At 48.3% G+C, this 17,890-nt stretch overlaps 1 protein-coding gene across 1 annotated transcript in view; it reads right to left on the bottom strand.

Annotated features, from left to right (window-relative positions):
• Positions 1-17,890, bottom strand: part of LOC114063123 (complement receptor type 1-like) — a 60,633-nt gene that overhangs the window by 7,981 nt on the left and 34,762 nt on the right. The window contains exons 48-57 of the mRNA XM_027895187.1: positions 17,232-17,274; positions 16,844-16,929; positions 15,709-15,903; positions 15,287-15,376; positions 14,899-15,090; positions 14,637-14,736; positions 14,392-14,477; positions 13,658-13,852; positions 13,327-13,446; positions 12,772-12,951 (exon numbers count right to left, since the gene is read on the bottom strand). Coding sequence (XP_027750988.1) covers positions 12,772-12,951; positions 13,327-13,446; positions 13,658-13,852; positions 14,392-14,477; positions 14,637-14,736; positions 14,899-15,090; positions 15,287-15,376; positions 15,709-15,903; positions 16,844-16,929; positions 17,232-17,274 — 1,287 coding nt within the window. The remainder of the gene's footprint in view (positions 1-12,771; positions 12,952-13,326; positions 13,447-13,657; positions 13,853-14,391; positions 14,478-14,636; positions 14,737-14,898; positions 15,091-15,286; positions 15,377-15,708; positions 15,904-16,843; positions 16,930-17,231; positions 17,275-17,890) is intronic.

Below are 17,890 nucleotides of genomic sequence, written 5' to 3'. Positions count from 1 at the left end.
CCCAAGTCCTTCAGCATTCTACCCAGACAATGCATTTCCTTCCAGATCTTATGTTTTGTCTCCCTTTTTTTTTTTTTTTTAAAGTTAAATACAGAACTTAACTCGCTGTATACCCATCGGCAATGAAACGCTTATTTAGCTTGCTGCAGGAAAAACAAAACCAGCCAGCCCCACTCACACAGCTGACAGTGAAAATATGTTATGAAAATATGTCACGTAGTTCCCCAGGTTTTCACGAAGGAAAAACGAAAGCAAGTCTAAGGAGCATAAAGCAGAGTTTAAAAATCAGCTGCACGATCCAACAGAGACCTACAGACCCAGGGATGTTCTGGGGTTGGTTAGAATCACAAAATATCCTCAGCTGGAAGAGACCCACGAGGCTCATTGAAGTCCAACTCCTAAAAACTCCTCCACGCAAAAGGACTCAACAAAACACATTCAAGACCCTCTATATGAATCACCAGACTATATAAACCTGCAAAACTTACACACAGAGGCCATCACCTCTTTGACACCTATCAGTCTTTCCCGATCTATTTCTATTATTGTTTAGAAATTGTCCAGAAAAGAAATTTACCAAAACCTCAAGCTCTGGGTCCCATTAGCACCAAACGCTTCTGCAGCACCACCTTCCCTTCACTTTTTCAGTACCTGAAAGGGGCTCCAAGAGAGCTGGAGAGGGGCTGTTTAGAGGGGCATGGAGTGATAGGACGAGAAGGAATGGCTTTAAACTGAGAGCAGGTTTAGATTAGACATGAGGGCCAAGTCCTTCCTGTGATTGTGGGGAGGCCCTGGCACAGGTTGCCCAGAGAAGCTGTGGCTGCCCCAGCCCTGGGAGTGTCCAAGGCCAGGTTGGACACGGCTCAGAACAACCTGGGATGGTGGAAGGTGTCCCTGCCATGGCAGGGGCTGGAAGGGGATGATCTTTGTAAGGTCCCTTCCCACGCAAACCGTTCGGCGATTCAACCCCCCCACACACACACAAACACAAACACACAAAACACCGCCCAAACCCTCATGGTTCCACAAGCCATTTCCTCCTCCCTCCTCCCCGAGAAAGCCCCCGGGGCTCCCTCACCCCGCAGCACCGAAGCAGGGAGGGCACCGCGACCCCTCTCCCTCCTTCCACCCCCACGGTGGGCGGGGGGCTCCGGCGCCGCACCTGCCCCTCCAAGCGCGCCCCTTCCCCCGAGCACCCGGCGGGAGACACAACCCGCCGCTCACCCTCAGCCCGCGCTCCGCCGAGCCCCCACAGCACCAGCAGCACCGGCAGGACCGACATCAGCAGCAGCGGCTCCCCCATGACCGCGGCGGGGCCGGCGGCAGCGCCCGCTCCGCTCCCTCACAAGCGCCTCAGACGCAGCGCAGGGTCGGGGCGCATGTGCGGGCCCGCCCTCAGCGCCATGGCCGCGCCCGCCATTATCGCCCTCACGGGAGGGCCCGGCCCCCGCGGTTGTTTCCTCCACCCCAGCCCCGCTCAGGGGTGGCGTTCGGCGGGTCCGGCGCGCCCCCACCCCGGGCTTTCCGCGCCCTCCTCATTTGTTAACGCAGGAAAAAAAATCGAGAGTCGCTTCCCGAGCGCAGCCCCCTCTGTTGTGTTTTTTTTTTTTTTTTTTTTCTTTTTTACTGAAGTGATTTCCACAGAAATTACGTAATGCCTCCCAGCCTGCTCAGCTTGAGCGGCCTGTTTGACCCGTGGCCTGGTTCTTTAGTATCAATCATAGTTCCTTGGAATTGTGGAGCTGTATTTATGGGCCTCGAGTGTTTTGCCAGTGTCTGCGCAGCTCACATCACCACCTCGGTTCACTACATCCTTAAAGCCTTTTATTAGTTCCAGGGTGTCCTTGACTAAGGGATGCAGCTTCTGCCTGTTCCCCTTATTAGTTCTCCTTTTCGTACTGATGAGGCTTGAAAGGATACAAAGATCTTACATCAAAAGAACATCCCGACTTAAGGTAATCTTGACGCGCTCCAAATTCTGCGACACCCTCGGCACCTTACGTGTGCTGCAGAGCAGCATTAGAATAAAACAACAATAAAATACCACACACACACACAAACAAACAAAACCCCCCCTTAAAATTCTAAACAGACCTAAAAAAAAGACACAAAATTCTTGACCAGGGTTCAGCTTTTATTATTTTAAGCATTTGTACGGAGGAACGCTGCGCATAAGCATTGCTGAAAGGAAATACAGAGATGTGAATGCAGCTGTTATTAAGACATTAATTAACATGCTGTGACTTCCACCCCCGCGCAGGAACGCCTGAGTGGGACTTGGTTATCCAGACTTTTTGGCTTTGCAGATGAAGTGTTCTTGATCAGAAGCAGCATACAGAATTCCCTCTGGTGCAGCATCCTCTCTCTGAGCCTCATTAGATCCTTACAGTAATTAAGGGGAGCAGAAGGAGCATTAAAGATTTACAGTAAAGTGCCTTATTTTTGCCACAGAATTTCAGCCTCAAGTTGAGCAGCACTTCCACGCAGCCCTCGCTGTGGGGAACGAGCCAAGTCCCTGGTTAGCGGCGACACGGATGCCCAGCCTAGGAAAAAGATGACATGCTCGTGTTAAAATTAGACTTTTCCTGTTTCTGTACTGATGTCTAGGGAGTACATTGTCACTCAGGGAGGGAGGAGAGATTTCTGGGAAGTGCTTAGTTTCAAAGAAATGACCCAAACCCAAGCCTTTTTATACTCAAAGCTGATTATGCTCAGAGTGCTGCTGCTAATAGTCAAAATTCACTCTTTGCTGCAACAGATTCACCACAGAAAGTACATTCACCTGTCAGTAGAAATATCATTGTAGTACATGTGAAAGCAAGAAAAAAAAAAAAAAAAGCCCAGTTCAGTGTCCTTTTCTGACACTACCGCTATTAAAGGAGTTTTTTTAGAGAGCAAGCTCTCCCATAATCCATAAAAAATTGAAAGCAGCTTTATGTCAGAAACAAAGACTAGTCTGGAAGTCTGACCTGTGAGCACCATCCGTTCAGATTGTAGAAAAGGAAAGACACACGTTGAGGTTGGTGACAGAAAGAAAAGCAGGATGTTTTAAGGACTCAGTATGTTTAAAATAGTCTCTTTTATTCAGCCAAAGAAAACATCTTACCAGAAGATTAAGGGGAAAGAGGTTTCTACTTGAATGATTCTATTAGAAAAATAGTCATTTGAATAGACAATATAAACAAATAACCATATAATTATTGCAGCTATAACTGATATTTTATGTTGAGGAATATGAAACCATACCTTCTATGGCAGACATGAGCTTTTTTGTTCAGGTACCGGGTTCAGAGGGGTTTGGTAATTGTAATTTTCATATGTACGATAATAGCTAAGTGAAAAAGAAGAAAACAATGAACTGTGTTGCTTTGTAAGAGAACACTCAGGTTGGTGTCCTTTAAGAAAGAGATAAAATGACATAATCGCACCATCCAGCCCAGGTTGTGCAGTTTGCAAGTGTGAGCTGCAGGTCCAGAATTACAAGACTCAGGCACATTCAGGCAAATATTTTTAAAGTGTATAAAGCTTGGCACTTGGCAACAAAGGACATGAATAAACATCCAGAGCACTGCCTTACCCTTCCTTCTGCTTGGAAACTATTTTCCAGACAATGCCTGCCCCCAGGAGCAGCAGAGCTCCCACGGCTGCGACTCCTGAGAGAGAAGAGCCCGGGTTATTCTCACTGGACGTTCGAAAGCACACACAAAAGACATAACAAGGTTTATCTGCCAAGTAAGCAGAAGGAAACAGTGCCACTGTGCTAAAGACCTGGCTGCAAGAATGTTTGCAAGCTGCTTACCGAGGCCTACTGACCCAGACTTGTGTGATGCTGGGGGGAAGAGAAGAAAAGAGAAATCAGCAAACTCCTCTAACAGAATCCAGTGTTTGTCTACTGTCGTTATTCACTTTACCAATAAACCTTTTAGAATCATAGAATGGGTTGGAAGGGATCGTAAAGATAGCCCTGTTCCACCCCATGCCATGGGCAGGGACACTTTCCACTAGCCCAGGTTGCTCCAAACCCTGTCCAACCTGGCCTGAGACACTCCCAGGGATGGGGCAGCCACAGCTTCTCTGGGCCAGCATCCCACTGGTTAGACTGATTTCTTAAACCCCACACCATTATATACTCTTTTCTCAAATACGAGAAGATATTTGCATGTTTAAGATGCATTTACATGTTTTTATCTGATCTTTGCTCCATTCCCATTTCACTCACTCAGTTTACAGGCTGGCACAGGAGGGTCCCAGCTGAAATCCTCTTGGCACTGAGTCTGACTGATGCCTTCCAGCATGTATCCATCATCACATTCAAGAGTGATGTTGGTCCCAGAACGATAAGTGTTTCCTTTAATGGCTTTCTTAACACCTTGAACATCTGGGAACTCACATCTGATCTCTGGAATTGGAAGTAATCAAAAAAGGGCGTTTAAAGAGAGGGAAAATAAAACATGGGAAATACAAGTGTGGGTTATTTAGAACATGGTTCTTGAATTCTTTCTGAATGTAGTTGGGAATCAATTCTTATTCCACAGGGTAGCTCCTTTCTTTGTGGCTGCAGAGGTGGGTAAGAGTCTCACTGCCACATATGAATATTTGTACAGATCAGCTACTCCACACTGGTATGACAGATGGAAAATCATGTGTCGAAGGTATATTTATTATCACATGTATTAGTACTAAAGACACTTCAAACCCACAAAAATATGGAATGGCTGGCAGAACTTTTCTGGGACTACTTCCTTTCAGGAGCTTCTGATTTATTTACATGAGCGCTTAGTACACTATTTCCTCCTATTGTTATCTGAGATTTTCAATTCCTGAGTCACTGAGGCGGGTGCAGCTCCTGTGTGGGTAATTTAATTCATTTCGATGAATGACCAGTTTCTCGTGAAGTAACACCCGCATCAGGAATCCTGTGATGTTCATGCAATTGGCTTTAGTCAAGTTTGCCCAGTGACTGATCGTGGAAGTGCCAATTCAGAGACACAGAGGAGGAAATAGTTGTTGTCATACACAAACCATCCATCAGAGGCAACTTCCCTGATATAATCACTTCATCTGTTTGCTGGTACTGATAACTGCAGAGTGAGACATAAAAGGGAAGGGACACAAAAATGTTTCTACTCTTCTACTGAAAGTAAAAAGCTGTCAGTGGAGGGAATTTGGTGTACACCTCATGTAGAGATGGAAAATGTGCAGGAGTTATAACTGCCTTTCAGGAGTGCCTCTGTTGGACTCACATCCTTCTGTTTGCTCGAGGTTCCCATCCTGCTTCTTTACAACAATACTCTTCCCAGGGGTAACGAAGAGCAGATAAATTCACAGTTAACAGATCAACACTTCCTAGCTGTGACATAAAAGCAGGTCCCAAGCCAAATAATGGGATGGAATTCAGTGTTAGCTGCAGAAGGTCTTACTGCTCAGAGTTTGGCCCGTGAATCTCTGAAGATTTAATTTTCCCCCCAAAGTAAGACGTGTATGTCAGTGTGGCTGCATGTCCCTCAGCCCAGCCTGCTTCTGCCACCACAAATTCCAAACAACAGGAGCAAAGGAAGCACGAACCCACCTTTGCAGTGAGGAAGAGGCTGGCTCCAGGTTCCTGACACCGTGCAGTTGATAAAAGCATTCCCAACGAGTGAATAACCAGGATTGCAGCTGTAGGACACAGATGCTCCGTAGGGGAAAGCGTGAGAGGTGTTGCCTTTGGGCTTCCCATTGGTGATGTTTGGAGGAGGGAGACACTTCACAGCTGGAAAGTTGGGGAGGGGAGAGACAAGAGAGAGGGTCCTGAAGAACTGCCAGAGAGTGGCTAAGGCACTGTACCTTTGCAGACTTCATTGCTCCCTTTGAATTTGTTCACTTTGGCTCAATAACCTGTAACCCTGTAACTCCATCAGGCTTTGGAAATGCCTATAAACTCGGTCATGTTCTTATCACACATTGTGTGTGACTCAGATTTAGTCCTCCTACAGACCTTTCCCTAAGGCAAGAGTTGTTAAATGTCCTTTGTTTTTAGCTCTCTGCCACAAAACACACCTTGACAGACGGGAGGAGGATGGCTCCAGGCTCCAGATGGTGTGCAATAAATGGATGCTGTCCCAAGGAGAGAGAAGCCGGGGTCACAGATGTAGCTTACAGATGTTCCAGGAGTAAAAACTGCTTTTGCTGGGCTGCTGAGAGACCCATGAATGATATCTGCAGGCCTGGAGCAGTGCAGCACTAAAAATCAGAGATGTGCAGATCAAAACAGGGTTCACAGAGGCAAGAGGGAAAACTCAATCCCACAGCACTGACTCCAACACCAAGAGGATCAATGATCCCTCTTCCCTCAAAAAAGCAGGACAGGTTAGGAGGAGGAATTAATGTTCAGTAAATCTTTCCTCTTCTTAGGAGAGACCTACCTGGACTTGTTGTGGTATTAGGATGATGATGATGATGTTCTGCCACTCCATCTGGATGCAGCACTAAGAGTTTAAAAATGTGGGTGAGCAAACACGATCCACAAATTTACCTTCGTTTTCCATCATCCCGCCTTTACATTTGCAGCACTTTCCTCCTCTCTGATAGACAATGTCCTGCCTCAAAGCTGCCAGATTTCTCATGTTGAGGAAATGAAGAGAATGTGGGTTATGGATTGCTACAAGCAGCGTGAGAAAGCGCAAATCATGCTAATACTTACAGCATTTTACCCAACCCCTGGTTCACCTCCTGCACGAAAAGAGAGGCATAAACAAAAGGAGCAATTGCTGGTTTCTCCTTCAAGTAGTTGGAGCAAAGAGGAAAATAAAGGCAAATTCGGCTTTGTTGAGTAGAAACCAAGGAGGAATCTGCAGTGCTGATGAATCCAAGTGCTGATGCTTACCCTGCTCGCAGACAGGGAGAGGTGGACCCCAGGATTTATCAGCTTGGCACTGGGAGCTGTGATGGCCTCGCAAGGTGAAACCTTTACGGCACTTAAAAGTGACAGTGTCTTTGTACGTGTAGCGATGTTTGAGAAGAGTTACTCTCCCATTCCGGATCTGTGGGAGGGGACAGACCACCTCTGAAAAAGAAATTCATGTTTATGAATGTGAAGCCATATTTATGCTTTAATTGATGCATACATAAAGTCTATCCTCAGTGTGCTCAGAGGATTTTCACAGGTAGTGCTTGGAGGCTCAGAGAAGAATCATTTGAAGAACCGAGGGCTTTTTAGTTCATTTAAGACTCTTAAGGTTATATTATATATCTAAACATAGTTTGTGGCTATGAACAGAATAGTGCAAATACATTCCAATAAATGTATTAAATAGAGTAGAGATCTGTAAGCACTGCTAGCCTTTCTCATGAGTGCTTTACTATCCCAAACTCACCTTCCAAAGCAATTCCATCTGAAAGGAAAACTAACTGCAGTGATCAACCCCTGCAAAACATCCTTGTGGTTTGGATAACAGCACAGCATTTGGAAGATTCCAGTTTGGTTTTATTTAATGTCCCACTCTTCTACTACAAAACACATTCCTTCCTTAATTTATTATTTATATTTGTGAAACAAAAGGGACAAAGCCCTGCAGGCATCTCACAACTCTTCAGTCTACATTCCTATGCAGATCCAAAACTTGCATCTGGAAGATTTTTAGAAGAAAAATCAAACATGCAAGCACCCAAAAAAACCCTATCCTAGAGGAATATTATGCTTTAAAAGTCATATTAGTCTAATTCTATTTATTTCAAGGAAATGCCACTTTTTGATTTTAAGGACTTAATTTGCCAGTTCTGGGCTCGATCTAGTGGTGACCTACTTTGGCAAACGGGAGGAAGACCAGTCCACGTGACATCTCGTCCAAAAATCACACACCTCCTGTGAGACTGTCCAACCAGCCGGTGCCTGGAGTTACAGAGACACAAATATAAGCTGGGATTTTGCACTCCCACTCTGACACTACCCCCAGAGGTTTCCCCCTGCAGCCTCCTTGATTCTGGCTGGTCACCAAGGTGTTTCTGCTGCTCTGACACACGGGAGTGAAGGACACCAAGTTCCTTTTTCATGGATCCAGGGGGAACAACACTGATCCCAAATGACTCCAGGTAATTGGTCAGGTGCTAAATCGGGGCTTGGACCCAGCTGATTTCCAAAGGGCTGGAGCCTCCTTGCTTGCACTCTCAGCTCCTGCTCGGGCCATCTGAGGAGCCAAACTGAAACTCAAGTGCGCAAATTAACCTACTGAGCACAAGAAGGGAAAAACGAGACACTTCTCCCTTTCCTAAGCAGGCAAAATTGGAACCAAAATCCAAATTCTGGCTTGCTGTGGGAGAACAGCTGCCCAGAGGACTGGGCCCTGATGCTTTATCACGAGTTGCCCAACACCAAGCTCAGACAGAGTCAGCAAAGGCAGTGTGGGACTTACCCTTCTTCACACATGTGGCTCACGGTGGACCCCAAAAGGAGATCTGTCAGAACAACAACTCTGCCATTCTTGGGTGGTTCTGGATATGTGCATTGCTTCCCTGGGAAAGAACAAGGCTGTGTTTAAACTCCTCTCTTGCAGTTGTGTAACACGCTATGAGAAGGTATCTTAAGGCTCTGTCCACGTTCTGACACCAATAATTTTGATTTCTAAATGGCCAACAATGGCCCAAACTCTGTGACTAGTGAAGCCATGTATGAATCTTTTTGGTTGTTTTTTTTTTTTTTTTCACGAGAAACCCACAAATCAGACAATTTCCAACAAAACACCAAACTGATGGAGCTATTCACTTTTACAAAACTCTAGCGCTTGAGACCACGTGCGGTTTTTGAGGCAAGTCAGAGTTGGGGGCACTCCGGGGCGTCTCGCGTATCCCGGCTGGCAGTTGTAGCGCACGGTGTCCCCAGCAACGAATTCCACCCGATTTCTGTGTTCCTTGGTGAGCTCAGCAAAGGTGAAGTTTGGAGGTTCACCACAGCCACCTAGCAGGAAAGCAAGCAGAGGGAGAAACAGGCATATCAACCGCACAGAGTTGTTTTAAAATGTATGTTGAGCGTGCACGGGTAAGTTTGCGAGACAAACGGAAAACAAAGGGGAAGGACTGAAGGGTTGCAAATTTTGGCATGGGTAAGGACAAAACCTACAAGCTTTCAGAAACTCCCAGACTATCCATAACTCCCAGCTTGGAAGCACAGTGTACCTGCACAGCGAGGGAGAGGGAGGCTCCAGTTCCCAGAGTGGGTGCAGTAGATCGATGCCTCTCCCAGGAGGCTGTACCCAGGGTCACAGCTGTAGTTTACAACCATACCAGCGGTGAAAACTTCCAAGTCCTGGCTGTTGTGGTTTCCATTGTCAATAGTTGGAGGAGAAGGACACTGCAGCACTACAGAGAGAGGACAAAACAAGACTGAGGAAAGGGCAAGGACATGATGCTTAGAGGGCTGGAGGGATTCTTCTGTGAAGACAGACTGAGAACATTGGGGTTGGTCAGCCTGGAGAAGAGAAGGCTTTGGGGAGACCTTAGAGCCCCTTCCAGTGTCTAAAGGAGCTACTTGAGAGATGGAGAGAGACTTTGGACAAGGACCTGGAGTTACAGGACAAGGGGGAATGGCTTCACACTGGAAGAGGATAAGACTAGATGGGATATTAGAAAGCAATTCCTTCCCTGTGAGGGTGGGGAGGCCCTGGCACAGGTTGCCTAATATTTAAAAAAAAAACTAGAAGCCTCTGCAAAACGTACATTTACAAAACTCCTGGGCTTCAGACCATGTTTGATTTTCAAGACATGTAATAGTTGGTGGTATTTGTGGCTGTTTCACGTATCCAGCCCGACAAGTGTATTCCACAGTCTTCCCAACAGGAAACTCAGTCTCATTTTTATACTCCTTGTTTAGCTCAGCAAACAATAACTTTGTTGGTGTGCCACATCCAGCTGCCAAGAAACAAACTGCATGTGAGAAACACATCCTTGGTTGTGAAATGCAGTTAGAGAGAAACAAGTGCATTTATAGGCACTGTTAAACCCCAAGATATCAATATACCTTTTGTGTATTCATTTGAATACATAAATTAACGCTCAGCATGTAAGGACACATGTAAGGACACATGCCCCTAATTTACACGCTCTTAAAAAAAGCCCCCAAACTAAAACAATGCCTCCAAAAAGAGTTTAAAAAATATAATGCTTCCAAAAAAATAGTTTTAAAAAAATAATACCCCCAAAAAATACAATGTCCCCCAAAATACAATGCACTCAATAATAGTTTAAAAAAAAATATAATGCTCCCAAAAAAATACAATGCACCCAAAAATAGCTTAAAAAAATATAATGGTCCCAAAAAAATATGATGGCCCAAAAAATAGTTTTAAAAAATAGAATGGTCCCAAAAAATACAATGGCCCAAAAAATAGTTTAGCCAGTTTGGTGCTTTCACACTCTGCACATCCTACACATCTCTGCCATCACATGGTGTGGCATCTTTGGGCTGTAGAGTGCAGGAATCTTCAATTTTAGTACTTAGAACACCTAAACCTGCCTCCTTTTGGGAAACCACGGGCTTTAGCAATGCCACCAGCTTATTCCCAATGCCACCAGAGGGGACACAGCTCCTGCACGTGCTGGAAGCACGTTCAGCCCCACGGGTGTAACTGGACGTGACACTCGTGCCAGTTCTGGGTGTTGGCAGGTTTGGCTGATCCAGGGCAGCCAGGAGAGTACGAGGAGGCAGCTGGTCCCACCTGCACAGCGGGGATATGGAAGGCTCCAGCTCCCCGAGGCGGTGCAGGAGATGGAAGGGTCTCCGAGGAGGGAGAAGCCGGGCTGGCAGCTGTAGTTCACCGACGCGCCGCTGGTGAAGTTTGTCCCGAGCTCCGCGCCGTGCGTGGCATGGGCGATGACAGGAGGCTCAGGGCAGAGCACCACTGCCAGGGCAGGAGCACAGAGCACAGAGCAGAGTTTTAGTGATTTTGCCCAGCAGAGGGGCATATGTAACACAGCAGAAGACTGTCACACCCACAGAAGTGGCGTGGGTGAGGCGGAAAGCACAACCTCGGGGCCACTCCAGGATAACAGTCATAGAGTTATAGAATGGTTTGGGTTGGAAGGGACCTTAAAGATCATATAGTATAGGGACACCTTCTGCTATGCCAGGTTGCTCCAAGCCCTGTCCCACCTGGCCTGGGACACTTCCAGGGATGGGGCAGTGCCAGCTTCTCTGGACAACCTGTGCCAGGGCCTCCCCACCCTTACAGGGAAGAATTTTTTCCTAACATCTAATCTAAACCTACTCTCTGTCAGTGTGAAACCATTCACCCTTGTCCCATCACTCTAGGCCCTTGTAAATAGCCTCTTCCCACCTTTCTTGTCAGCTCCATTCAGGTACTGGAAGGCTGCAATTAGGTCACCCTGAACCCTTCTCTTTTCCGGGCTGAACAATCCCAGTTCTCTCAGCCTTTCCTAATGGCAGAGATGCTCCATTCCTCTTATCAACCATGGACTCACTCCAACAGCTCCATGTCCTTCCTGTGCTGCTGGGGACTCCAGAGCTGGCAGCAGGTGGGGGTCTCACCAGAACAGAGCAGATGGGCAGAATCCCCTCCCTCAACCTGCTGGCCACGCTTTTTTTTGTTTGGGTGGCTTCCCTCCAACTGCCCCCACGTGCCCACCCATGCTCACCTTGCTCACAGGTGGGCACAGCGGGCACCCAGCGGCCGTCAGGCTGGCACTTGGCCACATGGCTGCCCCGCAGGACGTGGCCCGGGTGGCACTGGAAGGTGACATTGGCCCCGGGATGGTACACAGAGCTCCGGCCTTCAGCCACTTCCCCACCCTGGATGCTTGGGCTGGTGCAGGTGATCACTGCAAGGGAAAAGTGTCAGAGCACGGGCTGGGGAAGCAGCTGCCAGAGCTTGTTAAAAAACAATCCACCCCGTTTGTTTTTAAGAGGTCAAAATTCAGGGGAGGCCGCGCAACCACAGCAGTCTGTTTACAGCATTCACAGCTCACCTTCACACCGGGGGTAAGGGATGCTCCAGGATCCAGATGTCAAACAAGAAACTGTTGTTTTCCCGGTGAGGACATATCCTGGGTCACAGTAGTACTTCACTGACATTCCAGGGATGAACACATCCACATCCTTGCTGTCATGATGGCCATTTTTGATATTTGGAGGGGAAGGACACCGCGGCACTACAAGGAGGGAAAACATCCTAACTGGTAAAGAGCTGGTACCACAAACCTCCACTGCAGGGTGGGGCAGCCTTTGAACTTCTTTCTTTCCCATCAACTTTTGCCCAATAGCTACTCAGGGATGTCACTGAATGATATTTCCATCCTACCCTCACTTACCTTCCAGCCTTCATGTTTCTTGAGCTTATTGAATTAAGAATGATAATTTCTGACTGTTTAGGCAACTACAGTGGTTAGTTTCCATCTGTGGCCCTAACAGCTTGCTCTGGGCTTTCTGTGGCTGTGAATGAGATCAGACACCAGTCTGGCTCCTGGTCCCATTGTGGTGTTATTTAAAGAGATGAGAGCCCTACATTGTAAGGGTCTGAATTAGACAATCATAGAATCGTTTAGGTTGGGAAAGACCTTTAAATTCATCGAGTCCCATCAATAACCCGGCACTGAACCATGTCATCTACATGCCTTTGAAATCCCTCCAGGGATGGTTGAGTCCCTCAGTTCCCTGTCCCAGTGCTTGAATGGGGATTATGGAGATGGGAGACAGATCTGATTTTTCTCTTCCACCCTGCCAGGCGCACTCACACAGTGGTTCAGAAGAAATCAGCTACCACCCTCCACCTGATTTGCACTTACTCTTCTCACAGGTGGGGAGAGGAGGGTCCCACTTGCCCCCAAACTGGCAGCGAGACTGTTGAGAGCCCTTCAAGGCGTAACCAAAATCACAATGGAAGACAGCGATGTCCCCCAGTCTGTAGGTGGCCTCCAGCCCAGTCGTTCTTCCATTCTCAATCTCTGGTTCGTTGCAGCCAATTGCTGGAAGAAAAGAACACAAAGCACTGCTGGGGATGTGAAACCCACCCTGGGTGTGGAGGGGCACTGAGCAGAGGCAGTACCTGCTGCTGTACATCACTGTCATGGGCACGTCAGCATTATTGGCTCTTGTTCTTACACAAAATACCATTATTCAGCCGTTCTGAGGGTGGGAACACAAACCCTCAGAGGCAGATGGGGCTCCTCCTGCCTGTGGGACCTTTGATCTCCCGCCTCTCACTGGAGATTTGGTCTGGATTAGAACAAGAGCCAGGAAGGAAGCAGGGAGGATGAAAGGAGCCAACACAAACACACCTGCACACCGGGGCCGGGGCCGGCTCCATGTTCCGCTGGCTGTGCAGAGAATGGAGGAGTTACCGATGAGGGAGAAGCCCTCTGAGCAGCTGTACTGCACAGCTGAGCCAGGGAGGTGTGTGTCTGAGGGCTGGCCACTGTGCTTCCCGTTGGGAATGCTTGGAGGGGGAGGACACTTCACCTCTGCCAAGGAGAAGGAAAGGGGAGTAAGAGATATGCACAGGGCAAGAAAGAAAATAAAGTAAAAATACAGCCTTCTAAAAGCAAAGGAGGAAGACAATTAACTCCACTAACTCCTGTGGATAGATATCTGTCAGAGCCATGGGATTTCCTCCTGCCAGTGGCAACCAAACCTCTCCAGTGGGGACACCCCACGGAGCCCTCCCAGCCCTACCTTGGCACCGCGGCACTGGCCCGCTCCACACTCCGTGCTCCCCGTCTGAGGAGGTGCAGAGGATGGAGGCATCTCCTGCCAGAGAGTGTCCGGAGTCACAGGTGTAGGTGACCACGTCCCCGTAGGAGAAGGTGTCCCTCGAGTGCCCGCTGTGTGTCCCGTGGGGGATGGCTGGAGGTGGAGCGCAGACGATCCCTGCGGGCAGGCACAAGGGGACTCTCAGCACTGCAGCAGCACCCAGAGTCTGCAGGACACACCCAGGAAGGGCATCAACAAGGATGGAGCCATCTCAGCCATCTCATTCAGTGTCTCAAATTACCCAGAAACAAACCTTTCCTTCCCTTGTGGGAAGGAAAACCTGCACCTTTCCATGAGCCAGTTCCTTGCTGCCCGTCTGGAGGTGGTGGGACAATTCTTACCTCCCTTTCCATAACCCTTGGTGACACGCTCAGAGACAGACTGGCCACACCATTCCTGCACACACCCAGTGAGAAATACTTACCCTGTTACAGGGAGTTCAAAACATTACTGTTTCTTCCCAGTTTGGAACAGGATAAATAAAAAGACCTTTGGAAACATTTTCAGAAGCATTGAACCCAACAATGAAAACGAAAAGGAAAAATTTTACGCATCCCAGTGACTGGAATCTTTTGCAATAAAATCTTTGGCTTGGAAGGCATTCCACTTTTATCTTGCAAACCATCTCTGAGGACCTTTTCCTCTGGCCTACTTACGCTGGCAGACAGGAGCATCTCCACTCCACGAGACACGTGTGCCAGAGACCTCGCACGTCCTCTGAGAGCTTCCAACCAACTTGTACCTGGAGCCACAAGGAAGGATTTATTAATTTAACAATAAGAGACTTGAGATTTCTTTGCAACCTTTGTTAAGTGGCAGCCGAGATTTCTGACTTGGGGACTAAGTTGGGTAAAGCTGAAAATCCACTTCTCTCTCACCCGGCAGCTTGTGCAAGACTCACCCTTCGTCACAAGTGTAGTTAATTTTGGAGCCAAAGAGGAGGTCTGTCAGGACAACAGCTCTGCCTTTCACTGGGTGCCCTGGGTCAGGGCACTGCTTCCCTGGAAGGGAATGCCAGCTTCAGTTAACCCCCAGCTGCTACTCGCAACCCAGCCAGGGATGCCAGCGCAGAGAGCAGGTAAAGAAACCCATAAATCTGGGAAAAAGTGGAAAACCAGCCAAGCCTGATACACTTCGGGTTCTTCAGCACTTGTGGGACGTACTTTTACAGAACTCCAGCACCGCAGACCACGTCTGATTCCTGAGGCATGTGATGGATGGTGGCATCCCTGGGTGCTGGGAATACCCTGGCCGGCACACGTATTCCACTGTCCTCCCCACGGGAAAGATGGTCTGGTTGTTGAGGGGCTCCTTCAGCTCAGCAAACTCCAGCCTGGCAGGTGCACTGCAGCCAGCTACCAAGAGAGAGACAAGCCAACCCAGCTGTTACAGGAGCCAAGAAAAGGCAGATTTGGGAGAGCAGGGGAAGGTTAACGCTCAGAGCCCTGTTTGAACACTTGCCCTGAGTGCAGACTGGCACGGGTGGCTTCCAGGTGTTAGTGGGTTGGCACTGGACCACTCTGTGGCCACGCAGGACAAAGCCTGGCTCACACTCAAAGGTCACGGTGTCCTGGTGGGAGTAGGCAGATCTAGGAGACACGATCCTCCCGTTCTGGACCCGCGGGACGGGACAATTTGCCTCTGGAAAAAGGAAATGCAGGTCCTCAAAGCAGGCACTTGGGCAGAGCTGTGGGGCTGAGAAGCCACAGAGGATTGCAATCCCTTCTAAGACACAAGCCTGAAAGTAATTTTCCCGTGGATGATGCACTGCCTGCATCCAGGGGTATCAAACATCACCAAACTGGAAGGTGTAGCTGGGGATGTTGGAGGGCAGCGGGGTGGCCCTCCAGCCTCCTGCCCTCAGCTGCCCATCAGCCCTTGAAAACCCCTGGGGCAAGAAGTCCAGCTGCCTGGAATTTCCTAGCCTTTCCAAACTTCCCAGTAGTGCTGGGAGTATCTGCAGCCACACCCACCTCCACACGCGGGGATGGGCTCGCTCCACACGCCGTTTTTCCCATCCTGGGTGGTGCAGTGGATGGAGGGCTCTCCGTGGAGTGGGAACCCGGGGTTGCAGGTGTATGTTACAGATATGCCATAGAAGAACTCATCCAGCAGCCTGCCCGTGTGCTTCCCATTGGGAATGTCCGGGGGTGGCTCGCAAGGGATACCTGCAAAGGTGCAGAACGAGGCTTTTGAGTTCAGCAGCAGCACCAAAGTCCTGAAAATCCCTCGGTCTGTGGGGCATAAACACTTGTTCTAGAGAGGAGATAACTGCAGTGAAGTGACCTCCCAGGTGAGGCCTTGTTGACAACAGGATCCTACCTCCCTGGCCAGGAATTTTTATGGCAGGTGGAAAGCAGACCCGTAAAACCTCTGTGGAGGAAACACCTACATGCTTTATATTTTTTACTGTTTGAGAAATAAGAAAGTAAAGAGTTTCATTTTGCATCACTTTTGCGAAATGCTGATTTTCTGCAGACAGTGCCAAGGCAAGCACAGACACAGTCTGTACATCAACTTAGCTTCATATGTACCTGGAGAACATGGGAAATGCTTTAAAACCCCAGAATGTGCCAGCAAACATTTCTTTCTTCTTATGAAACTGTCACCTAACCAGCAACACTAGTTAACCATCAGAGAAACACCCAAGTGTAACTGCTGAGGTGCAGCTCTTTGGGAACAAACCAGTTATCTATGCTTGGAGAGTAGGAACAAGCCCACAGTTTGGGACTTTGGGATTCCACTGCTGGCACAACACTCCCTAGGACTGACCCTCAGTCTGTGTCTGACAGTAACAGCCCCTAAGCTGAGCATATTTTCCCTTTCTCTCTTGTAACAGGCTCTTGAGATGTCAGTCAGCAGCAGGGTACTCAAGGACTGCTGGAAAAGCTCCAGCAGAGACGTTGCTTTCTATAACCCATTAAGCTTTGGGATCTTGTACCTTTCCCAGAACCTTTTCTTATAACTTCAAAACAACCTTCTGATAATTTTCATGCCCGCAGGGCGGAGGGATTGCCTGTGAAAGCTTTGATTGGAAAGGTGTGGCAGTCTCTGCTGGAAAATGTTTCCCAGATCCGTGCAAACCCCTGGAGCTGCAAAGCTACTTACGCTGGCAGATGGGAACGTTGCCGCTCCATGTAACACGTCCACCAGAAACCTCACACCGCCTGCTGGGCTGTCCAATTAGCCTGTACCTGGTGTTGAAAGGGTTGAACGTTCATCCCAAGTCAGTTCAGTTGGAGATGCTGCCTCCCACCCGCGATGGGGGATCAGCAAAGCTGTGGCACCGAAGGAGGAGTTCCTTCCTCGCTCGGCCAAACCCATTTCAAGCATTTGTATGTACAGACAAGATAGTGAGCACCTTAGGAGCTGTATAGCTACAGAACCCTGGATGGCTTCTGTACAGAATCCATGTATTTGGAGTGAATGAATAGGAGGAAGAAAAAGAGAGACTTGCCTGATACACCTCTGAGCAGTAGCCAAAGCCAGGACTTACCCTTCCTCACAGCCATAGACCACTGTTGACCCAAACAGGACATCTGTTAGGGAAATAATTTTCCCATTCACAGGTTCACCAGGATGACTGCATTGTTTCCCTGGGGGAGGAAAATACCCTCATTTTAGCCTTCTGTCTCCCCATACTGTGGCACAACAGATTCAACTATTACTCCAGTCATCTCTCCCCATTTCCAGTTACCCCCCAAACAGGTTTCAAATAGAAAAGAGTTACATGGCTTCACTAGTCACATGTCATTTTGAGGACCAGAAGAACAGAAAGGTTTTTGCAGCATGGACAGAACCTAAGACCTATTCCTTCTTGATCAACAGACACCAAATCAAGGAGCTATTCACTTTTACAGAACTCTAGTGCTTCTGACCACACTCCGCTCTCAAGGCACGTAATAGTAGGTGACATTCCTGGCTGTTTAGCATATCCAGGTCGGCAAGTGTATTGCACAGTCTTCCCAACAGAAAAACCAATCGTATTTCTATGCTCCTCATTTAGCTCAGCAAAGTGTAACCTTGTGGGGGGGCCACAACCACCTATTGGGAGAGAAAACACATGTGAGAGCCAGGCAGGGCAGGTTTGGCGGGTGCAAGCACAGAAAGCACTGTCAGGAGGAAAGGGGTTTGGTTTGCCTTGCATAATTGTTC

Source organism: Empidonax traillii, unplaced genomic scaffold (assembly GCF_003031625.1).
Source record: "Empidonax traillii isolate 1590-97213 ecotype Southwest subspecies unplaced genomic scaffold, ASM303162v1 scaffold451:size1465578, whole genome shotgun sequence".
Taxonomy (NCBI): domain Eukaryota; kingdom Metazoa; phylum Chordata; class Aves; order Passeriformes; family Tyrannidae; genus Empidonax; species Empidonax traillii.
This window is presented reverse-complemented; position numbering and strand designations above follow the sequence as displayed.